The following is a 24528-nucleotide window of genomic DNA, read 5'->3' as shown; positions in this document are numbered from 1 at the left end:
CTGGACCAGCCCCTTCCCTTACAGCGCTCAGACGGAACCAACTCTGCCAACACCTTGATTTTGGACTTCCAGCCTCCAGAACTGTGAGATGACATGTCTTCTGTTTAAGTCTACAGTACTTGTCCCAACAGCTTTAGCAAATGAATAACCACGGCTTGTCAACCGACAGTGAGAAGAACTCTGTCCCACCTCTCACCCCAACCTCAGGGGAGACGTGCTTGGACAGGAGTGTGCGTGGCTCCATGAAAGGCCAGACTCACCCCGAGACTGGCAGGCTGCTGGACTGTGTGTGTGTTTATAGAGGTGTGTGTGCGCACATGCGAACATGCCCACATCTTGGTGTAGATACAGCACCCTGGATCTTGTAGGGCTGTCCCCTTGCACTGATGTCACATGTGCCTCCCTCCTTATCTCATGCCAGGCCAGTCTTCTGCACACGCTTTCCGAGGCCCTTGTGGGCACTGCCGTACCTGCTGACGTTGCTGGAGGAGAACGGGGCCTCTGGCTTCGGGCTGCCCATGACCGACCTCCCTGTGTTCCAGGCCATCACCCAGCAGCTGGCCCACTGGTCCGCCATCTGTCTCTAGGTCCTCAGCTGAGGGTATGTGCCGTAGTCGGGATTTCTCACTTGGCTTGGGTGATCTCTGGGGAGGGGAAATGCCTGGCTGAGAAATCATGTTGGAGCAATGGGTGTGGAGTGGGAGGTGGGCAAGGCCAGGAGGCTACTCATCTTGCTAGGATTCCAGAGCCACACAGCTCTGGGTCCCTAGAAACTACATCCTCTCTCTTATCCTCCATGTCCCTGCCCTTCCTAAGCCCCTTCTGCTTTCAGCCCCCAGGGGCCCAGTTAAACACCCCCTAGAGTAGTTGTTCTCAACCTGTGGGTCGAGACCCACAGGAACCATATTAAAGGGCCACGGCATTAGATAGGTTGAGAACCACCTTCTCAGACCTCCCCTACCCAATTCTTCTCACCTTGATCGGCTGGACGTGAGGTTTGAGCCGCTCTGAGCGGGGCTGTAGGGGGCCTGGCGGTGGGGGGGCCGTGGCACTGGGGGGCAGGGGCTCTGAGCAAGTCCGGCTCAGCGCCCAGTGGAGGCCTGACCCGGAGAGCCTCTTGGTCAGTATGGACTGGGCAACGTGGAAGGGCAGGGGCCCAAGCCCGGGCACTAGAAAGAATGGGGTAGCGGGGGCATGAGGTGGGGACCACAAGGAGCGGTAGAAGGAAGCAAGAGCATGGGTGGGGGGCCAGGACACAGCAGAGCGATGCATGGGACAAGGATATGGAAGGGTTGGGGGGGGTCCCTTCCCGAGCGAGGCCCTTAGCAGGGTGCAGAGATCTACCACCCCAGCAGCCCCAGAGAAGCAATGGGACTCACCAGTCAGCAGGGGGGCATGAGAGCCTGAGGGGTCCAGGAGGAGGATGGGCTGCAGGCGGGAGGGCAAGGCACCCCCAGCCTCAGCCTCCAGGCCATGGGGCAGGAAGAAGGGAGCATGTGTACTCCCCAGGACCGGCCCCCGAGGCCCCAGAGTTGGATGGGTCCTGTGGTCACCATCAGCCTGAGGGAGAGGCAGGGAGAAATCACAGGGGAGAAGATTCCAGCAGGGAGCAGTGAAGGTGACGGGGAGAGGCAGTAAGAAAAGGGAGTGAAAGAAGCTGAGAGGCCTAGAGTGGGGGTGGGCACCCCAGCCACTCACCCTGGCAGGGGCAGGAAGCCCCAGTGTGATTGTGGGCAGCAAGGACACTGTCGGCAAGGCGAACGGGGCCAGAGGAGTCTCCTGCAGCCGCAGCCGCTGGCCCAAGAGCGCCTGCCATAGGGAGCAGGGCCAGGGGTCACCGGTCCCAGTCCTCCACCCCAGCATGCTTCCCAGAAAACCCAGAGGCTCTGCTTCGGGCTGCCCAGACCCTGCGGCCCCAGCCCAGGTTCGGCTGTCTGCTGGAAGGAGGCTGAGCCTCACAACTACCCCAGGAAAGCCCAGTCCTGGCAAGGCCTTACCTCTGAGCCCAGGACAGGGTTAGGGCCATGCTCGCTGTCATTGGGGGAGCTACACCCTGACACGGGTGTGCTGCTACTACTGGGCGAGGAGTCTGGAGGGGGAGAAGGGGAAGTGCATCAGAGGCCGGGGTGTGCCTCTGTCTCCAGCTTTCCTCCCACAGGGGAAGAAGGCAGGCCACCGCTAGCCCATGGCACTTGGGGACTATTTCTTTAAGCATGCCCCCTTTTCTGGACAGCTGTCAGCTTAGCCCACATCTAAGCAGGGTTGGATTCAGCACTGCCCCCGCCCCCTCTGGAGAGTGTGCAGGACATGCCCTGTATGACCACACACAGTAGTCCTAAAGAGGGGACCCCCATCCGGATAGGACCCAACCCAGAGGGACAAGAACTGCCAGGATTAAGGGCGGCTGCCACCTCACCTCCAAGGGTTTCTGCAGGCCGCCGCTGGAGGCTGGGCGGCGCGCTCTCCTTCCTGAGCAGCGGATTCTTCCTGCGCTCCAGGGACTTCTTGGGCTTGTAGCGTAGTTTCAGGTTGGGCTCAGAGACTGCAAGGAGTGCCAGTGACACTCAGGTCCCCATGCCACCCTCTGTCCCTCACTCCCAGTCATTTCTATGGGATAAGGCAAAAGAAGGCAGCCTCAGAGAGAAGATGGAAGCCTGTGAACTGTGGTCCCCAACCCTTTACACTCTCGACCTGCATCTGAGGCCCTTGTCCCTTAATTTCCCTAGAGGGTCCTGGCTGTCTGCCCAGCTCACCTGTCTTGCGCAGGGGGAAGTGCTCTGGGGGGTCACTGGGCAGGCTGGGGACAGGAGGCAGAAAGCTGCTGAGCATGGAGCGGGCGGCCCCTTCTGTCTCCAAGGGTTCGAGAGTTCTGTGGAGCAAGTGCCAGGTGCTTCAGAGTGGTGCACGGTCACCCTCCTGAGCACGGCACACAGCCTGGGAACCTGGTAAGGAGGGGACAGGGGGCAAGGCTAACAGCATGGGGTGAGCAGGAATGGGGACCATCTCCAGGTGGCAGCAGTGGGCCACCCATCCTGCCCAGCTGCCACGGTGTAGAGCTCTGATCTAGGCAGAGAAGCCAGGGTCTCAGCACTTGGTTGAGGGCCCCACTGTGGACTGTCTCCTGTGGCAAGAACCTGCTCTAGGAACTAGGACATTAGAGAGAAGGGACTCCTGTGCATAGAAGAAAGGCAGCGGGGGGTGTGTGTACAGCCTCAGGGGCGAAGGGGAGAGGTCACGGACAGAGAGAAGAGGGCAGGAAAGTTGAGAGAGAAGCTTGGGGGCATTAAGTTTAGGTGAAGGGTATGGCTCAGGTAATGGCAGCTGGGAAGGAAGGGGCCTAGTGGGACGGGGAAGCAGGTTAAGTGACGGCATTACCTATAGGGGATGCTAGGGCTGTTGGGGTGGACTGTTCTCTCTAGGGCTGCCTGCTGCTTCTTCAGAATCACCTCTGCCAGCTTCTGCTTGACCACACTGCTGGCTACGGCACCTGCAGGGGCAGAGTCATGAATGCGCTGGGAGCAGATGAATGGGCAACCTCCCTGGCACACTCTCTGCCCATGGCCTTGTCCACACACCCAGTATAACATAACCCAGGGACTCTCCAGGCAGGAACCGAGTCAAGGCTCCACCCCTCACTGGAGCCTCCAGACCCTGCCCCACTCACAGGCACAGCCAGGCCAGCAGAGAGAGCAGGTGCCTGTTGGCCGAGCTAGCTATGCCCACCCCCCGCTGGTGGCCTGGCTCCCAGGCCGGGCCGGGGCTAGGGCTGCCTCCATCCTTACTTCGCTTGCTTTTGTCCTTGTTGAGAAGCTGCCGAAGCTCTTGCTCCTGCTGCCCACCCTGCAACTCGGGCATCGGCGTGTCCATGGAGAGCTGTGGGCAAGGCCAGCGGCCCAGGAAGGAGCAAAGAGTTGAGGACTGAGACTGGGCATTAGGGAGGCTTGAGGGAGGGAGGCTGGGGGCTGAGCCCAAGGACACCCTATATTCGGGGAGCTCTGTCTTTACCCTCATGGGCTCTGCCGAGTGCTGCTGCTGCAGGCCTGCCAAGAAGAGGTGGCGGCTGTGCAGGCGCTGGGGACGCTGTAGGGCCAGCAGCGTGGGCTCTGGTGGAGGTTCCACCGGGGGCCGCTGACCTACCCGCAGGTCCATGGGCTGGGGCTGGGGGCCTGGTGTGTCTGCACGGGGCAAGGGGAAGCCTGGAGACAAAGAGAGAGGGCAGTGTCAGCCGGAAATTGTGACTGCAGGTACAGGGCCGCAGCCCACAAGGCCTCTGTCAAGCTCACTTAACAACTACAGTACACCCTTGGGGTCTTTTCCTCATTTAACCCACACCAGGGTGCTGCAAAGTCGGTATTACCAAGTCCACTTTATCCAGGAGAAAGGAGGCCATACCACCTGAACACAGTTACACCCATCACCAGGGATGTCTGAGTTGTACCTTCAGACTCCAGGCATAGGGCTTTTCCACCAAATAATGTTCCTCCCTAGGCCTGGGGCTGAGGGCTACAGGGATTTCACGGTGGACTGCAGGCTGCAAGGTGGTATATTCTGGGCCCTGCCCTCTCCTTCCCTTTGTTCCCTCTACCCCCTGAATAAGACGATTTGCCTAGCTGCCCTCTAATGAGCTGGGCTCAAAGGAGGTGATCAGGCAGACAGGCCCACTCTGTTCCTCTCCCACCCCCAAGAGGCCGCACAGGCCCTCTCTGTCACCATCCTCCCATGCTCTAGCACCAGTCACTGGATAAAGAAGTGATGCCTCAAGCCTGCAGCAGCCCTGGCCAGCCACTGTGGGCCTCCAGAGCCCTGTGCCCAGGGCAGGCTCCTCAGCTGCCTGGGCCTATATGCACCCAGACCAGCTCCTGGGGCCCCCACGCATCTCTGGGCCTGGACAGTAAGGACAGCAAGCTTGGCTGCCTCTTCTCAAGTCCTCTGCACCCACACCAGGAGCACCCTGCCAAGTCTGTGGGTGCAAAGGCTATTTATAACTAGCCACCAGACCAGGGTCCATGCCAGCACAATCAGCTGGGCTGAGCAACCAGAGATGCCTGGGGAAGCAGGTGGGGAGCAGGCCAGCCCCAGAGCAGCTCCAATGCTGGATATCCCCACAGGGCAGCCACAGGCTGTCCCCTGGGCCAAGGGCTAAGGAGAGCTGGGAAGGCCTCATGCCAAAGGCCCGGTCAGGGAGTTAGGAAGCGCAGCCTCCAGGCCAGCCACCCCCTCCTAACCTCAATCTTTGCATCTGCAGTGCATGTGCACTTTGAGTGTTTGCAGAGCCCTTTCGCTTCATCACCCCCATCCGTCCTGGGCTCAGAGGTAAAGGGACCTGTCCAGTCTCCCACCTCAGGGGCAGAACCAGCGGGGTTCTGGACCTGCTGAGGCCAGTACTCTGTTTTTCCAACAATTTTCAGGAAGTCAAGGAGGCTTCACATTGGGAAAAGGAAGAAAGGCTTGCAACATGTTGTCCCCAAGGGACACTCGCACTAGCGTGCTCTGAGAGGTGGACGTAAGAGAGGAGCTGAGTGAGGAGGTGCCTGCCAGCACCCCACCCGTATCAAGAGTCGTGAAGGGATGACTGTGCACCCAGACAGTCCACAGCAGACAATGTGTGGCTTCAGTGCTCCCACCCACACTTCACATGGCCACCTGAGGAATCCAGATTCTCATTCTCAGCTGAGTCTGGGCCTCTGATGCCAACACACTCCTGCCCCAGGGAAGGTCTTATCCTCCCATGTTCTTGTGTCCTAGCTTCCTGGGGTGACTCCCCTAATGGTACAAGAGGAGCTTAGGGGAACCCAAGGTGAGTCCCCTGGACCTAAGACCAGTGGCCGCAGCCACACAGACTGTGAGCACCCCCACAGTGGCCCCATCTCATTCTCAGCATGGCCACTGCCTCCAGAGCAGAAGGGAACACAGGACAGGTTCTGCTTGGGACCCCGGAAGTACTTTTCAAGATGCTTTAGCTTTTGAGGGAGTCCCAAATCTGATCCTCACTTGGCTTCTATCAACTTGGTCTCGTTCATCTGCACAAGACCCTCCACCTTGGCCTTCAGCTTCCACCTTGTCACAAGCCTGTAGATCATCTGTCCTCTGAGCTCTTGCTCCCAATGTCACCTGCCTGTGCTGTCCTCATACCTATATTCTACTTTTTCCAAATCTACTCTTTGCTGAAAGCTGAGTTGGGAGTCACCCCTCTCCCCTGGATCAAACAGGCACCTGGGCACCCACCTCTCCTGCACAGCAATCGTGCTGGCTGCTCCATGGCAGGAGAAGCACTTGGTGGCCAGGTGCCATGTCTGACTTAAGCTCCACAGAGCAGGGACTTGGTTTCGCCCAATGCTTATCATCCCCAGCACCTAAAATAGTACCTAGACATGGTAAGCACTCAGAAAAATGAAATCAATGAACAAATGCTTACATCCCCCCTAAAATAATTAGAAAAGGGTCTAGCACAGAGACAGGGTTCACTGATTATTGAACAAATGGATAAATTCACTAATCAGGTGTCCTCTCATTTGGCACTGGGCACATACTACCTCCTACATTTTTTCTCTTCTTCTCTTTGTGTGTCCTATCTGTCCAACCTGCCTTTTAGGGTTTGGACAACCAGGACTGAAGCAAGGAGGATACCTGGGCTGCCCTACTCCTTGCCAGATAGAGTCACTGGGCATTAGGCTGTCTGTCCTGCACTCAGTAGGCTCTATGTGGACATCAGCTGAAGTTAAGGGCAGGCCTTACCCAGTCTAGACCTAGCTCATGGCAGGTCATAAACCAGCATAGCAGCAGGAAGTCACTCCTACTCCAAGGCAGCCTAACAGTAGAAGAGGCTGGGGCTGGCAGGCAAGGAGGCAAGGACGGGGGAGAACCACGTCACAGGGGAGCAGTCCTGCATGGGCTGCCACACCCACCGAATGGGTTGACAGATAAGAACACACCTCGCCCGGTGCCTGACATGGGGCAGGGGTCTGGGTATAAATGTTAGCTTCCTCCTTTCCTTCCTATGTCACTACACCTAGCAAGGACAAGAAGAGCATCCTGTCTTTATTTTCCTCCTGTGCTTCCTGGCAACGAGCCTAGCCCGCATCCACAGCTGCCTCTCTTACCCCACTCCTCAGCCCTTCCCCGTGGAACCCCGACTTTGCCCCTCCCCTTGCACCCCCACCTGCCTACCTTGTGGCTGATCAGCCAGCCACCCTGCCTCTCCAATCCCTCAACTTCTCACCTTCCTGGGGCTTCTCCACCCCTCACCTTTCACTCCCCACCACGGGCTCCCTCAGGCCTGACTCTTACCTGTGCCAGAGGGGCTGGGACAGTGGGCACCCGGACTCACCTGGGTCCCATCTGCAGAGAGAAGAGAGGAGTGAAGGGGCTGCAGGGAGGGGCCCGAGATGGGAAAGATGGGAGAGGGGGCCAAGCCAGGCTGGCCCCTGCAGCTTCCGAAGGCCTCACTGTAGCTTATACATGCCAAAACCTGGGCCTCCACCAGAAGCTTAGCAAAAAGAGAAGACCCCACCCCACTCCTCTGCGCAAATCCCCATGCCAGCTAAGAGGTGGTCCTGTCCTCCCTTGCCCTTCCACTGAGTGACCTGAGCTCAGTCCACAGCAAGAACCTAAGGAGGCCCCAGCTCACCCAACAGTGCCCTCAGCCCGCCCTGATGTGGTCAGATACAATCTTCCCTGGCAGCCAAACCAGGCTCCCATAGCCTAGAGGGAAAGAGGGCTGGGAGGAGAGGTGGGGCCAGAGGTGGGAAGTGCTGGCTGGGGAAGCCAGCAGGGAGATGGGGGGCACAGGCTCATAGGTGGGACAGGGTCATGGCCTGGAGGTAAAGTCAGGTCTGGTGAAAGCTGTGGAATGGTAGGGTCTGGAATGCATAGCCTGAGTACCCCAGCCGGGGACCCCTTTCCTCCTATTGCCCCATCCTGTGTCCTCATCCTGTTCCCCCAGAGAAGAGATCTACTCAGCCTCTTTCCCAGATAGCCTGAGATAGAAATCTTTCCACATATAAGCCCAGCTCTGGCCCTCCCATCTCACTCAGAATCCACTGGTAGGGCCCAAGCTGGTCAGCAGCAGAAGGACCCTGGGGAAACCAGAGGCTGGCTGCGGGAGGGCAAGACAGAGGTGAGTCCTAAGGCCACCCGTCTATGAGGGACACCTTTCCCTCCTGCCATCCCAGCTCAGGACCAGGGGAACAGAAGGCCATGGGGGGGGGGGGGCAGCACTGGGTGAACGCAGAAGGCCTACACAGGCCAGACTTGGGGCAAAAGGGAGATTTTTTTTGCAGAACTGGTGGGTGCTACTCTCAGGGTCTATGTCTCAGGGGCAGCCACAGTTCCTCTTCCAGAAACTGAGAAAGGAGAACTCCTTGCAGTCCAGCACTGCTGGCGGAGAGGGAACTGTAGACACAGGGAGACTCCTACCTGCTCCCGAACACCACTGTCCCATGCTTTGAAGTTTAGTCAGGAAATGCCACTCCACCTATTCAAATGCTACCTGTCCTTTAAGGTCCAGCCCAACATGTCCTGGTGGAGCTCACCCTGACCTCCTATGACTCCGGTGACTTTTCCTATATCACTGGCTGTGTCTACCACCTCAATGCTTCACTCCCCACCACGTCCTGATCTCCGTGGTGCCATTTGTAAGCCATGCCCATTTGCACCCAACACCTTGCTGGGCACATGGCAGGCTCTGTGACCAGTGAATCAAACACAATGACTTTCTCCTGGCCACGTGCCTAAGATATAGCACGAACTATTTCTTGAGCTTTGTAAGCCCTAGAGGCAGACACCCCCCCCCCCCCCCAGGACATGGTAACCCCTAACTCCGGGCTTTCTTAGGACCTTCTCTTTCTTCTACAGGACCTAGTCCCCTGAGAGAAGTTTCTGGACTGGGCTGCAGGGTGTACTCCCAGAGACTCTGTCAGGCTTAAGGCCCCCTGCCTCCTGGGAATTCTCCCTACCTCCCCTCGGTCCCCTGCCTGAGGGCTCGTCAGCAGTTCAGGCTTGGGAGCAGAGCCAGGTTCCTGCAGTCCGCTCTCTTAGTAACCACAGATTCCGAACACCGTGCACTCTCTCTGCATAGGAGACAAATTAATGGCCCTGAACTCTGTGGTGTTTGTTACCAGGCCCAAAAGGGATGTTTTGTAGTGATGGTCTATAATATAGCCTATGTTCAGAAAAGCTGCATCCATACACACATGCCTGTGTGTGTACTGGCAACAAGGGCTGCTTCTAAAAGCAATTCTTGGGAAAAGTCTGCTTCTCCCCTAAGTTCTGGCTCTGTGCTGAGAGCCACTGAGTTCGAAAGAGCCCAGAGCAAGAGCCATAAGACCTAGGAACAATTTCTTTGCTTCCCCAGAGTGAGGAAGGGTATCTCATGGCACCTGTCAGTAGCTGGACGGAAGCCAGAGCATGAACATCCTGCATTCCAATTCTGGCTTGAACTTGGGGATCCCTCTTCTCATTAGCTCCTCACTGCCTCTCTTAAAGAGCCTATTACCAGCTTGGCACCTGTAGCTCAGTGGTTAGGGTACCAGCCACATACACCAGAGCTGGCGGGTTCAAATCCAGCCAGGGCCTGCAAAACAACAATGACAACTACAAACAAAAAATAAAAATAGCTGGTGTTGTGGCGGGTGCCTGTAGTCCCAGCTACTTGGGTGGCTGAGGCAAGAGAATCACTTGAGCCCACGAGTTTGAGGTTGAGCTATGATGTCACGGCACTCTACAGAGGATGACAAAGTAAGACTCTGTCTCCAAAAAAAAAGGGCTCGGTGCTGTTTTGCTCAGCTCAGCAACTAGGGTACCAGACACATACAGTGGAGCTGGCAGGTTCAAATCCAGCCTAGGTCTGCCAAACAACAATGACAACTACAACCAAAAAATAGCCCAGCGTTGTAGCAGGCACCTATAGTCTCAGCTACTTGAGCTTGGCTTACATATAAGCCCAAGAGTTTGAGGTTGCTGTGGGCTGTGACGCCACAGCACTCTACTGAGGGCAACATAGTGAGATTTTGTCCCCCACCAAAAAAGAGTCTATTACCACTTATTAGGGGGCAGATTGAAGTAAAATGAGGAGTAAAGAACTGAGGGATGGGTCCAGGGCTGGACCCTTCTCCACACAGCTCTCTGCCAGGCTAGGGCTCTCTCTCCTTTCTGGAGACCTGGCTACTGCCCGTTTTGACCTTCTTTGGAGGCAAGTGCAGTTAGACTTAGCATGGCAACAAGGGCTACGGATGTGGAGGGAGTCGGCCCTAACTCAGGACTGTCTACTTGGTGCTAAGGCACCTGGGCCTACCAAGTCACCTTCCTTCATCAGAGAACCGGATCTCACCCTAAACCAAAGCACCCGATCTCACCTTAAACCAAAGGGCCCCAGAAATCCTGCTCCAGTGGGTCCACCCCAGCCCTCAGCAATATCCAGAGTAGACACCAATACCACAATTCTACCCCTGAACACCTGGGACAAGATTGTTTCCCCACTGCTCCTATCTGATAGCCTCAGGCCTCAACCTTGGTCTTATCTGCCCAGCAGGTGTGACTCTGTCCCCAGATCTACACAGAGGGCCAGAAACTGAGCCTTGCTAACCACCTGCTCTCCCAGGGGCTTCAGGCCCTTCATTCAGAGAGGGCTTCCCTAGGAGCACTGCCACCCAGAAGCCCCCTTCTAATGCCTCAGATGTCTTTGTTGGGGCTGTTCCCACCTCCCTGGTCTCCTGACTAGCTGAAAAAAATGTAGGAGAAGACTCGGGCATCAGCAGCAAGAGAGCAGGCTGCAGCAGGAGGCCGCAGTCCTGAGTTAGGGCCGACTCCCTCACACCCCAGGCTGCTGCCCCTGGTTCTCTTTCTCTGATACAGGCCAGACAAAGCTTAACTCTGCATGAGGGCTGGCAGAGAGGATGAAAGCTAGGGGTGAAATGGCTTCAGGAAGATCCAAGAATAAACAAACAGGAGAAAGAACATTGTGGTTGCCAGGCCTCCCTGACACAGAGCGAGGGCTGAGCACGAAGGAGCAGCTCTTTCAGGCTCTAGAGATCATTCAGGCCAAGGCTCTCACTTGGCAGAGGAGGAAAGAGCGAGGAGAAGGGCAAGGTCATAGCCACCCGGCAGGCCAGTGGTCTAGCCAGACCAGGCAATGCAGCAGAAACCCAAAAGGTCAATCTCAAGGGCAGGTGCTAACAAACTCCACGGGAAGTCACTGATCTAGGGGTTGAAAAGATGGAAATATAGATGATACTTGGTTCTTACTTTTAAGGAATTTAAAATACAGCCCATAGTCTTAAAAACTTCTGAAAAAAATACACTACTTGCTGATACTAAAAAAGAAATTTAAAGAGCCCAGAAAAATATAAAACAAGTTTCTCCCTTATCTTAAACTCCCTTGAACTTCCCTAGAATCAGCCCTTTCTGTTTCTTCCATGTCCCTTCCAAAAATTCTCAATACTGCCCATTATTTTGGTACTTGCTCAGATATATCCAGAACCCAGCAGGGGGCTGGAAACCCTTGCCACATGAAGCCTGGCAGGCCACACACTGTGAGAGAATTGAGGGTCCCATGCACAGAGGACACTGGTCAGATGGGACCCCGTCAGTAACTGGCAGGGACAGCCAGAAACAATATAACCTGGGCAAGCCTGGCGGCCCCTCCAGGTTATAAGGAGATAAGGAGACCTGGTTGGATGAGGTCACCTGACATTAGCAGTGCTGTGTGTGAAGTGGCCCACATACCTGGGTGCTACCTAGGTGGCAGTGGCTACTGTTTGCCTCTTGCAGCTGGCCTGCAGTCTCCCTTCTAGTATCAGCAATTCAATGTCTGGTTCCAACTCCCCCCCTTTCCTCTGCTACAGACCCCCTTCTCCCAGATGCCCAACACTGCCCCTTCTCCTATCCCCAACCTCCCCCAACTCCGGTCTCTTCCCTTTCTCTCCACCTGAATGTTACTGTGCCAGTTGTTCTACGCGTCTTATAACTGCTAGCCTGGCCACCCCACATGACAAACGTATGAGGCGGTGGTTGTTTCTATCCCCATTAGTTAGATGAGTAGACTGAGGCCCAGCAGTATGAAATAACTTGTCTGAGGTTACACAATGCAGAGTGGCTGAGCTGGGACTCAAGTCCAGGAACCGGGCTCCAGAATTCACGCTCTCAACCAATAGTCCCCATGGCCCCTTAGTAGCATTTCCACTTGCCATAGGCCAGCCGGCACAGGACAAATGCAGGACTTAGATGGGCACAGGAAAAGACCCAGATCACATGGCCCCACAGACACCTGTGCCAGCAGCAACCCCCAGTGCTGTGCGGGTGAGAGGAAGACACTGACCATTTCGTCTTTGGGCACCTGTGAGGGCCTTACTGAATAATCACTTAGAGTGGCTAACATCACAGAAACCAACCAGTGATTTAAGATAGGATGTTGGAAAGGAGCTGGCAACAGGGGTGCGGTTTTAGAGGAACATCAGCTCCAGGTTCCCTGCTCTCTGATGCCCTGCCCTGTCCTCTCTCTAGGAACCCCCCAGTCCCTCTAAGCCTTGCTCATTAGCATCCCAAAGCACGCTGGGCCACTTCTTAAAGGCAGAGGGGCCAACCACCCATCAGGACAGGGGCTCAGGCAGCAGGTGAGCAAGCTAGGATGCTGCTGGTCTACCCAGACGCAGGCCCAGCCTGGGGCTCAGGGACTGAGCAGCTCCACTGGCTCTAGGCAGGAGGCTGGATTTGAGGGCCTCCTCTGTGAGCATGCCCCTGTCCCGCCACCTCTGGGCAGCTGGGGCCTGGTTTATCTATTTTTAGCTCTTGACACCTGGGTATTTTGCAGCCGCAGGATGTCCGGTTTGGAGTCTCTTTCTGGGAATCCCACACGCGGCTGTTGTAAACAGCCCCACACAGCGGTAGCCCTAGCTGAGAGCCAGTGCCACGCCCCTTCGGCTGTTTGAGATGAATCAAACAGGAAGCAGATGTAACCATGGCAGCGGCAGCTTGAGCTCCTGGGGTAGGAAAGTGTTGTCCCTGGTTACTTGTCCCAGACCCCAGAACCCCTACTCCCTACTCGACCCCAAAGTCTCTCACAGATGGAGATCTGGCTGGACACTGAGGTGGGGGTGCTGAGCCATTCTGAGTTACATGTGGCTGTTGGTTCCTGGGTTAGGCATCCTTACTGCCTGTTGGCAAAGAAAACTGGGGGCCCTCCAGCCTTGCCCACCTGCCGGGGCCTCTCATACCACCACCTGGCCTTCTCGGCACACCCACTATGGAAGGGAGAGCATAGCTACTTCCTGGGGGTGGTGGGCCTGCGAGCCTGCATCCACTTCCTGTCACCTTCAGCCTTCTCCTTAGAGCCTGGCTGCCTCTGCACTGCCCTGCCCACTTAGGGATTCTTCAACAGACAGGCTTCCCTTATCCAGATGGCTCCAGGAGTTCTCAGGTCCTGAAAGCCCTCAAAGACACAAGTGCCACCCTCCACCTCTCTCCCCTGCTCCCATGTCTCCAATCCCTAAGACAAGAAGTTCACCGTGAAGTCTAATGACAATCTTTCCTACCATAAGCAGAATATCCTATGCAAGCAAAGTTGGAAGCCTGTCTGTAACATGAGGCTAAGAGCTCAGGTTCTGTTAGTTTCTGCCTTCACCTCTCCCCTTCCTCCCTACCCTCTGGAGCCTCATTTAGACTGGCTGCTCCCTCTTACCAGCCAGTCTGAGCCAGCCTCACTCCAGGGGCAGTGACCCAGAAAGCAACATCTCCCTCCACCCTGGGCTGCCTCTCAGGTCTCACATGCACTCCCTTGCTCTCCCGTCACTCCCAGCTCCGGGGGCCCTGGCCAGACCCTGCCTCCCCGTGTACCCCACTTCTGCTTGCCCACCAGTTCTACCAGAGGTGCCTTCCACAGCTCCTCTCACCTGTGCCACCCACAAGGCCCACAGCCCACTCCCAAGATCACCAGGGAAATGTCTAAGTTATAATACCAACAATAATTCTATTATTCTGATTATTAATTGATAATGTTGATATTGATGCACCACCACGTGTAAATACTTACTGTGTGCTGATTACGGTACTAAGCATTTCAATAGTACTACCTCACGTAGCCCTCACAACAATCCTATAAGGTAGATACTATTGTCATTTTCATTTTACAAATGAGGAAACTGAGGCTCAGAGAGGTTAATGAACTTCCCAAGGCCACACAGATGGTAGTGGAGACACTAGGGCATTGGGACCTGAGCTCAGGATCAGTGCACTGGTGTAGACAGTTAAGCCCACCTCCTAGAAGGAGGTGAGGCCACCGAGGGGAGGCAGGACACAGCATCTGCAGGCTCCCACACAGTGCTGTGCTCCATCCCTAAAATCAACAATAACAAAAATCAAAACAGAGCTATGGGCTGGGCACAGTGGGTCACATTTGTAATCTTAGCACTTTGGAAGGCTGGAGTAGGAGGATGTCTTGAGGCCAGGAGTTTAGCACCAGCCTAGGCAACATAGCAAGAGCCCCATCTCTACACACACACACACACACACACACAAAAAAAAAAAAAACTAAAAATTAGCCAAGTATGGTGAAACATGCCTGTAGGCCCAGCTACTCAGGAGGCTAAGGCAGGAGGATCACTTGAGATCAGGAGTTTCAGGTTGCAGCATCCTATGATGATGCCACTGCACTCTAGACTGGGGACAGAGAAAGACTCTGTCTCAAAACAAAAACAAAAACAAACTCAGAGATCACAATCTCTGCTTTGTGTCCCTCACATGTCTTTTGTCTCCAGGAGGCCCCCCATGCCCCCTTCCCTCTCTTTCTCATCTTACATTTTCCCACCTTTTTAAATGTACATTTTAGCATTTTATTTATTTCTTGTAAGCTGTCTCCAGCAGGGTTTCACTGAACAAGTATACTTCGCAGGACTGCCATGGAGAATCAAACACCACATGAGCGCTCTGGAAACTGTCAAGCCCTATACGAAATGTGGGTTGCATAACCAGAGCAAGTCACCCTGGCAGTAGGTACTCAGGAGCAAACACCCTTAAGAGGAGATAGCATATGTACCTCTCTTTTCTCCCTACCACCCCGCCCCCACCCCTGGCCTCATACACCGGCAGTCCTTGGGCAGGTGGAAGGGCCGGAGGCACCCACTAGTGCAGAAGGGAGCACCCACCTTCAGGGTGGCCTCCTGAGGATCAGAAACACAACCAAGTGACCAAGTGACAACACCTGACCTGGTGTAGGGGAAGGCAGAGACCACTGCAAACAACCTGGCCTGGGGGTGGGATGGGAGGGCAGTTCAGTAAGAACCAAGTAAACAGGGGCATCTCCATGTGAACAGCACCAAGCTGTGAATAGAGAGATGCCACATTAATATTAATGGCAGTAAATACCCTAGAGGTTCATCCTAGTGGCCCCAGCATCCTCCTTTTGCCTGTTACTTTGGAAGATGGTAGAAGTCTACTGGGCAGATTCTCCAGGTGACCTGCCTTCCTCTTGCAGCCAGGGCTGATCTTGAGACTTGGTCAACAGGGATTCTGCCCAATCACAAATCCAGCTGGTTGCTTATACAGCCTTCAGGGAACTCAGCAGACACATGGTCCTGTACACCAATTTGGACAAACCACCTGTAGGGACAATTTCTGGCCAACTGTGAATTTGATAAGATAAAAATTTACTGTAATGGAAGGTAGACATCACTGACCGAAAAAACAACATATGCACTGTGATCTCATTTTAGTAAAAAGTGTAACATGTAAGGACATATAAGGCAACAGAAAGATGTGCAGAGGGCCTATGGCAGTGATCTCTGAAGAGTGTGTGATATTTTTTAGGTTTTGCTGATCTGTATTGTCTGATTATCTGCAATGCACATGAACTGCCTCTGCAATAATGCAGTATACATGCACACACACACAAACACACACACGTACACAGGCAGCGAAGTCAAGATACAACTCTAAGTTCCATGAGAACTAGGCCACGGGGCTTTCATCACCTCCATGTACTCTTGGACCATTTGCCCTCTGAGTTTCCGTGTTATCTACAATCCTGTGTCTTCTGCCTCTCCTGAATCTCTCCAAGGGCCCAGCACAGGGCTGGGCACAAAGTAAGGACTTACTAATGAATGCCTGTCGGCTGAATAATCACCATTTCCTGAAAGAAATGCCTCAGGCCTCTTCCAGGGCCGCTGTGCTGGGAATACTCACTGCTGACATCACTGACCTGCCCACCCCTCCTCTGCCCCTTGTTCCTCCTAAGCGCTGCCAGGCAGGGGCTAAAGTAAAGGTCACTCCAGCAGATGCTGGCGAGGTACTCGACACCCTGTCCCAGACCCTCCCCAAGCTGGCATGGTGGTCCGTCCACAGGGCCAGCTGGCTGAGAGGCCTTGGGGTCCCTTCTCACTCTGCCTCACTGGGTGAGGCTGGGGGAGGTGGAGTGATCGGGAGAAGTAGGGGTCCACCCTGTGACTTCTGGCTATAGACTCCCTCTGTTCCAGCCCCTTCTGGGTGGAGGAATCTGGAACAGGGAATTTGGCCTGGTTTTTTGTGTGAACTGGGGCTGGGCCCAGTTTCTGTTCTTCATGTCTTTAACATTCCCTATCCCTGACCTTCAAAAATATGAACAATAACATTAATAATAATGATGAGTATTCAGTGTACACTGACTTCATACCAGACATGGAGGTAACTTAATTTGCAATATTTCCTTTCATCTTTATAGTAATTCCATGAGGTTGAAATTGTAATTATTTTTACATTACAGGTGAAGAAACTGAGGCGCAGAGAGCACTGTACCCAGTGCCACGCTTAGATGTCTACAGGAGGAATAGAGATTCTGTCAAGGTCAGTCCAAGCCTCACTCCGAGTCCTTACAGGAAGGGCCTCCTACCAGCCTTTGCAATGGGCACAGAGGGTCTCTAGTGATAATTAACATCTGTAGGGTGCTTTAAACTCCAAACGTTTACATACACATATGAGAAAATCCCTACTTGAAACTAGGAAATCCAGTCTTAGAGCCCTGGACATCCTTGCACAAGGTCCCACCCACAGCCCTGTGGCTGGGATTCAAACTTAGGCCTGTGGCCTCAGAGTGGCCCATTTCTTCCCCCACATCATGTAATACCCCTGGCCCACTCTCAGGACAGTCCTGATGGCCTGGAGGGGACAGTCACAAGCTCTTTTGGCTTGGAGTGCAGGGATGAAGCCTACATTCAGCCCCTCGCCTACGGGATTGCGGGTGCAGCGCCAGCACCTCCTCAACGTCTGCCATGACTCACTCCTGAGACCCAGGGGAAGCGCAGCCCTGCTGTGGGCAAACATTGCCCGCTGCCCGCCCCGCCTCCAGCTCCCCGCCTCCACATTTGCTAACCGAAACAAGGCTGCTGCTATTTTTAACCCTCCTGCTCCCCCTTGCCTGGGGCTCCCCCCTCTCCCTCACCACCCCCTGCCCCAGCCGGGTGCCACCAGCCTGTCATTCTGAGAGAAGTTCTACAACCTGAACCTGGGCGCAGCGGATGCCCGGACGTGCAGGTTTGTGGGGCAAGCAAAACAAGACGGTTACAGCCCAGTCGCCGAATTCCCCCACCCTGGGCTCTTTCCGAACCTGTAACTCCCAGCCTGCCCCACTTCGCCTGCCATCCTGGGGCCTGGGGATCACCACAGGAGCCAGTGGCTTGAATCAGACCCACTTGCCTCTGGTCTCGATCTCACCCAGTTTGGGCGGCAGATGCCAGGAGAGGGTCCTTAGAACGGGATCTACAGGGAGGAAGTTGAACTAAATAAAGGGGGGTGGGATTCCCCGTATTGTCCCCAGGGCATGAGGCTCTCTCTAAAGGCCCAAGGCTTCCTTCTGACCACCAGGGTCTCCAATCCCTGTAGGCAACATGGAGGAAAAAGGAAGTGGTGTGGAGACAGGGTGGGGACGGTGAGTTTAGCCAGGGCTCTCATCATTAGGAAAAGTCCCCTCCCCACCCTGCTGTTGGGCTGTGGAGCTAGGGCAGGGAAGGCCTGGGAGCCTGGGGGAAGAGCAGCCCTGGGTGGAAGGACAGTGCTGGCAGTGTGCAGGGAGAGGAGAGCAGACTGGCCTCTCTCTTTTTTGAGGGCTCCTCTAATATTCTAAGGAAAGGGCCTGGCCACACCCTCTTGCAGCCTGAAGCTCCCAGGAGAAACCTTACTTGAGAAGAGGCTGGAGGTGAGAGGGTCGGAAGGCCACTGGCCTGGTTGCTAATGCGAAAGTGAACCTCCAGAGGGAAGGGTGAAGGGGCAGGGCTGCAGGTGGACGGGAGGGAGCATGTCCTTTTAGCGGATGTAGAGCTGGTGGCTTGAACCAGACCATCTGCCCCTCTGCTGTCAGTCTCACCAAGTTTGGGCAGCAGATACCCAGGGCCCAGGAGAGCCCAGGCAAAGGGCAGTTTGGACTCAGGTCTTCCTCACATCTCTCTCCTGTCCTGCACCCTCAGGGCACCAGACTCAGCCCTCTCTTGGGCCCTGAGCTCTCTCAGCCCCTGGCTCTTCTTTCTGGCTCTGTCCTCTTTCCCAGGGACCTCTCTAAGACGTGGCCCCCTTTCTTCACAGTGATGATAAAGCCCAGTGGCCAGAGAGGCAGACAGGCAGGCTCAACCCAGAGAGGAAAGATCTTGCACAGCAGTTGCCTGAGTGGGGACACGGGGAAGAAGGGAATGAGGCAGGAGGAAGGTGAGGCAGGAGGGCCAGGAGCAGGGTAGTACTTGAGGGTTCCACGTTCAGTATGGCCACAGGCCCTGGACTCAGCCTCATGAAGGAAAATGGCTGCTCCCCTCACAATGGAGCCGCCTCAGTCTCATCCTGTGCTGTTCCCTGTTCTTCTCTCCCCTCTGCCAATCTTTAAGGGCTACTTGAAGAGTAGAGCTCAGTCCAGGCCCATGACCTGGACCCAGGTAGTTCCCAAGCATAGCCCTAAAGGCTCTGATGGCTCACTCCCAGTCTGGGGAGATAAGAGAAGGCATCACTGTCACCTGCTGAGGCAGGCCTCCCCTGGCCACCCTATCTAAGGAAGTGTCACCTTGTTATTCTCTATGGCTATACAGTGTTCATTTCCTTCTTGGGGCTTATCACAGTGTGTAACTACTCATGTAGACACATTCCTCTACCCACTTACTTGTTCTGTTTGTCTTTTCCACTAGAGTGGAAGTTCCCTGAGGTCAGATGTTGCACCTGTGTGTTCACTGCCTCTGCGCCCAGTGCCTGGCACACCACAAGGCTCAGCAAGGATCCAATGTATGGATGAATTGCTGAATGACTGGCTCAGAAAATGGGGCTCCCTGATTGCCCATGTTGACCTTTAGGGTTGACATTCCACAGTTCCAGGATTTCCCCAAGGAAGCTGAAGCGGGATGTAACAGGAACAGCAAGGTGGGCAAAGCTAGGACCCCAAGGGAAAGATCAGCCCCGGGCAGAGGTGGCACCTGCACCAACCCTGTCTGGCCCACTCCATCACACAGTGTGTGCACACACACAAATGGGCCTGGCATGCACTGAGTCCTGGACAGTTATGAGAAGTTTTTGACTTTTATCTTGGTTCTTCCTCTTAACAGCTCTGAACATTGGATAAATGACGTGTCTTCTCAAAAGAAAAATGAAGAGTTTGGCCCAGATCAGTGGTTCTCAAACATAGCTTTGCACCAAAATCACCTGAAGCCAAAATCCAGATTCCTGTACCCAACTCTTATAAGTTCTGACTAATTTGGTCTGGAATGGTGCCTAAGGATCTTTATTTTTATTTATTTACTTTTTAATCAATTATTATTATTATTATTATTTTTTGAGACAGACTCTCACTCCATTGCCTAAGCTAGAGTGCTATGGCCTCATCATAGCTCACAGCAACCTCAAACTTCTGGGCTCAAGCAATCTTCCTGCTTCAGCCTCCTGAGTAGATGGAGCTACAAGTATCGGGGGTCTTGCTTTTGCTCAGGCTGGAGCAAGGGTCTTGCTCTTGCTCAGGCTCACCAAACTCCTGAGCTCAAGGGATCCTCCTGCCTTAGCCTCCCAGAGTGCTAGGATTATAGGTGTGAGCCATGGTACCTAGCTAGATCTTTATTTTTAGACAGTTTCCAGGTGACTCTGAAGCAAATGGTCCAGAAATTGGCATTTGAGGACCACGGATGAGATGGCATTTTATAAGCTGACATCTAGACTTCTATTAAAAAGCCACTCCTGCACAGGTATACAACCCCCTAGAAACACATCCATGTATTCCATATGATCCACGCTGGGCCATAAATGAACAGGTGCACTCCATATAGGTGATGCATCCTTCCCAGACACCCAATACAGAGCCACCCAATGGATCACAAATTGCCAAGGAACCACCACATCAATGTACACAAGCACTGCTTCCTACCACACACCCAGTGTGCAGCTCACACATATCACATGCTGACCCACACTAAACAGATACTACCCTGAATTTATTTTGCCTCTGGGAACTGGTCCAGGACAAAGGAGCTATGCTCTGCTGATGAAAACATCTCTGCGCCTCTGCCTCCCCCACCCCTACCCTCACTCCAGGCAGCATGCTGTCCACCTCCCCCTTGTAAGGGGCTGGCTGCTGGAGAAGGACACTAGAGAGATGGGCTGAGGGGAGGCAGAGGCTGAGCCCAGAGACCCAAACCCAGCACCCCCCCCCTTTCCCCTTCCCACAAAGGGCCCCACCCAGCCCCCAAGTCAGTGTTCTCACTCAGGCCACTTGCCTATGTTCCCAAGCCTTGGACCTCTGGAGCAAAAAGAGCTAAGGAGGTGGCTAGATCTGGGGACTCCTCCTAATACTCACTCAGGTCTCTAAGGAAAGGGCTGTCTGGGGGCACCTTCCTGCAGCCCTGAGGCCTGGGGCCCCCAGGGAAGGTTACCACAGAAACAGGGGGAAATATTACAAGGAAACACAATACCCGGCAGGGTCACCTGCTGACCAGGCTTCCTGCTGTGTTGCCCACCCCCCATCTCACTGCCCTCAAAGCCTCCTCTAGCCTCAACCTGGGCCTCCTCACCAAGGCTCTCCTTCCTGCCTCCCCAGGGTTGGGGGAAGCAGCCATAAGTAGAAACTCTCACCCTCTGTGATTCCAAACAACATCAGGGATGGCCCAGAGCTGAGCCCCCCAACTCCTAATCCCTACCAACACCCCCACTCCACAGGAAATCAAAGCTTCCTGCCCCAGAGGAAGTGCCCCATCTAGGGAACAAATCCAACACACACAAATGTACAGTCCAGTCCCTGGAGCCTGGGGGAGGACAGATGCCCTCCCCCCAGCCCCAGGCCTCTCTTTGGCCCTGTTTCCAGTAATACCCCACGCCCTCTTGGAGGCCCCAGACCCCTGTCTGGCTGGGAAGGGCCAGGGTGTGGGGGAAGGCTGGGAGAATGGGCACTGGCAGAGTCAGAAGGCCAGGTTCAGGCCCTGCACTGCCTGCCAGTCCCTGGCTGGGTGACCCCAGGCCTTGCATTATTAGCTCATCTTCTCTCAGGCCCCTGCCAACTTCAAAGTTACCAGCTCTTAATGAAAGGCCAGAAGGAAGAAGACAAGGAGGAGGTGGAGGTAACATAGGCTTCTGTTTTCCAAGTCCTTGGGCAAGCATGTCCACAGCTACAAGAGGGTCCCTGTCCCTACCCCATCACACTTGAGCTTCTCATTTGCCCAAGGGATTTATATCAGAATTGAGAAAGTTCCAACTCTGATACCCAGAAGCCGTCAAGGACTAAATCTGAGGTCCATTATCCCTAAGGGAAGCAGGGAGGAAAATAGTAGTACCCACACAGGACACTGATTCATCTCTAGTCAACCTCTCCTGCTCTGTGTGCTTAAAATTTTCTCCTCATTTTATTGATGGGGAAACTGAGCTTGAGTATCAAAATGGAGTGACCAGCTGATATATGCAACTTTCTCTGTCCCTGGATCCTAGCTAAAGACTTAGTAGCCAGAGACACACACACCCAATGGGCTTGAGCTAAAGGACGCAGAGGCCTCAGGAGAGCACTACTCTGGGACCGCTCAGGTGCAGCTGAACAGGAGGCAACTTTGAGCTTGACTTTGAGCCTGGCCCCACTAGGCAGTGAGAAACATCAATAGACCAAATGCAGGGGACCAGTCCCAGTGGGTCCAGGTCCTGGGTCCAGTTTGGGTTCACTCGGTACAACACAGTGGAACTGCTCTGTGCCTCAGTTTCCCAGAGAAGTGACTACAGAGAAGAAAATTACTAATAAGGTATGTAGAGGGAGCAGAGAGCAGGCAGTGAGAAGAAGGAAAAACTAAGCAATAAGGAGCTGAAGGAGCCTGGGAAAGGGATAAGAGGGTTGGTGTGAGGAGGGAAGAATGTTCAGCAGCCTAAGTGGCCTATGGGGTCCTGTTGGGGAGAAATGGGCCACCAAAGTGCCCATTAGAGGGGAGGGATCTGAATCAGTCTCCTTTCTTTTAGCCCAAAGGCTAGACAAGGGTCTTGAGGAATGTCCCCATGGCTCCAGGTGCATGTCCCGGAGACAGGCGAGCTGGTGAGTCTAGATCTTGAGGTCCCAGCAGGGGCGCTAAGGACTGGTGCCCGATTTTCACCCTAGAAACAGGCAGCTACTGGTGGCCTCAGGCAGATGTTGAATAAGGGTGTATGCAGGGAGAGTTAGCAGCAAGACAGCCCATGTCGAGACACAGGGGGAGCTTTCAGGTATGCAGGACAGCCAGCAGAGACAAGGAATGGGGAGCAGCAAGGGCTGGCGAGTCAGACCCAAACCGGCAGCCAGAGGGGAAGAAATGGGAGAGGGGGGTGGAGATGGGGTCATGGGGTGGCCTGCAGGCCCCAGAGGGTTGTCTCCCAGCCCATAGTGCTAGAAATTCTGGTCGTGGGAACCCGGCTCGGCTGCCATGTTGGCCGCCTGCTCTTACACTCCCCAACATCAACAGACCCCAGGCCTAGGGGTGCACATCCTGTCCCCACCCCTCAGTGCGCGGAGTCTGTGGTCCCCCCCGCCCCGCGCCCCTGCCGGCAGTACCCTCCACAGCTCACTTGGGCACAGGTGTCTCTTCACCATGATGGGGAGCAAGGGTGGGTGGGCGATGCTCAGAGAAACCTCCCAGCTGGGGACCCCTCCAGGGGTGACTGCTTTCGCCCGCCCAAGGATCTGAGTAAGGCCTTGCCTGGTTCCACGGGATGGGGGCGCTGATGTCCAGCCCCACAAGCCCGGCCCCAACTCTGTGGGTCCTGCCCTTTACCCTCGCACTTCCAAACCTTCCGCTGGGAGCACCGCCCCATCTCCGGCCCACGGCGGCAGTCCTCGCTCCGGGTCCCCCGGCTTGTCTTCCCCGGGAGTGGGGGTGATGGAACATCGGTCCCGCGCACCGGCGACCCGGGGCCTCCAACTCCCTCCCTCGGGCCTGTCGCTGCCCCAGGGCGGGCGGATGTGGACGCCCCACGGGAGGCCGGGGCCCTCCGGCCCCGGAACCAGCCCCGGCGGAGAACCAGCCGGAGTCCCGCTGAGCCTGGCGGGGCGGGCGCGGTCGGGGGGTACGCGGCGGGCCCGGCCTGCGGGGCCCTTCGGAGCCCGGGCGGGAGCTCGCGCCGGAGCCCGAGCCTGTGCGGGCGGCGCTGGGTGCTGCGCGCAGGGCGGGGAGGGGGGGCGTCCGCCCCGTACTCACCGGCGCTGGGGCTGTGCATCCAGGGGCCGGGGCCCTCAGAGCGGGGGGCTCATGGCGGGACGGGGGGCTGGGGCGCCGGCCTCACATCCCCCCAGTCGCCGGAGGCTGCAGAGCGACTGTGAGACGGCGAGAGGAAGGGAGGGGGCCGGGAGGGGGAGGGCCCTGGCAGCCCGGCCGGCCGGGTAGGATGACAATGGAAGGAAATGCTTTATCTGAGTCTGAGAGCGGGCCAAGGGGGAGGGGAGGGAGGGGGCAGGCGCTCGCGGCCCTGGGACACACCACCCCGGCAGACTGCACCGCGCGGCGCACAGGCGGGCCGCAGACACAGCGCGCGGCCCGGGAGGCTGCGCCAAACCCGGAACGCCGGCCGCGGCCCCGCGCCCCGGTCGCCGCGCGGCGCTCCGGCCCGCGCACAATTCCCGGAAACCCGGATACCTGAGCGCACGCACTATCGCACACACTACGTACACGAGCATGCATCCATGTTTACACAGGGCCAGGATCCCTGAGGCAGACACACACCGTGGCTTTGGGAAGGACCCCCGTGCCCACCCCTACGTACACGTACAGCCTGCTAGCAGACAGCCACACATAGGGACAGCTGGACACGCGTGGAGTCCTTGTTCCCATGCAAGGAATCCCAGACGGACACCCCCCCAACCACACACACACACACACACACACACACAAACGCACTACTTGCCTCAGAAAAGTTCCAGGATCTGATTTGAATCACTGCCCAGCCCTCCCCCACTGGCACACACACACCCCCACCATGCCTGCTGAGGGGAACAGAAGGGTCCAGCCTGTTCCTATTAAAAGAAAAACGGGGTGGGGCTGGTGCGGATTTTGAAAGTTTTAATTTTTTAAAGAAATTTCTCAAGGGATTTCCTTCCCTCCTCTCCTCTTCCTC

General features: G+C 55.6%; 1 protein-coding gene across 6 annotated transcripts in view; it reads right to left on the bottom strand.

Annotated features, from left to right (window-relative positions):
- HDAC7 (histone deacetylase 7) overlaps positions 1–23824 on the bottom strand; it is a 36281-nt gene extending 12457 nt beyond the window's left edge. For 2 of the 6 annotated variants that reach the window (XM_053554778.1, XM_053554783.1), the window contains exons 1-12: positions 23616–23824; positions 7288–7338; positions 4006–4196; positions 3783–3873; positions 3376–3487; positions 2754–2869; positions 2417–2542; positions 1998–2089; positions 1699–1809; positions 1380–1560; positions 976–1169; positions 471–644 (exon numbers count right to left, since the gene is read on the bottom strand). In XM_053554778.1, the coding sequence (XP_053410753.1) occupies positions 471–644; positions 976–1169; positions 1380–1560; positions 1699–1809; positions 1998–2089; positions 2417–2542; positions 2754–2869; positions 3376–3487; positions 3783–3873; positions 4006–4196; positions 7288–7338; positions 23616–23634 (1458 nt within the window). In that variant the 5' untranslated portion in view covers positions 23635–23824. Of the gene's footprint in view, positions 1–470; positions 645–975; positions 1170–1379; positions 1561–1698; positions 1810–1997; positions 2090–2416; positions 2543–2753; positions 2870–3375; positions 3488–3782; positions 3874–4005; positions 4197–7287; positions 7339–22986; positions 23154–23208; positions 23561–23615 lie in introns of those variants that run through there. The other 4 variants (XM_053554782.1, XM_053554781.1, XM_053554780.1 and 1 more) reach the window with 4 other exon arrangements.
- Between the last annotated feature and the right edge of the window lie 704 nt (positions 23825–24528).

The sequence above is a fragment of the Nycticebus coucang genome, chromosome 12, assembly GCF_027406575.1.
Source record: "Nycticebus coucang isolate mNycCou1 chromosome 12, mNycCou1.pri, whole genome shotgun sequence".
NCBI lineage: Eukaryota > Metazoa > Chordata > Mammalia > Primates > Lorisidae > Nycticebus > Nycticebus coucang.
Note: the sequence above shows the minus strand (reverse complement) of the source record. Positions and strands in the feature narration are given on the sequence as shown.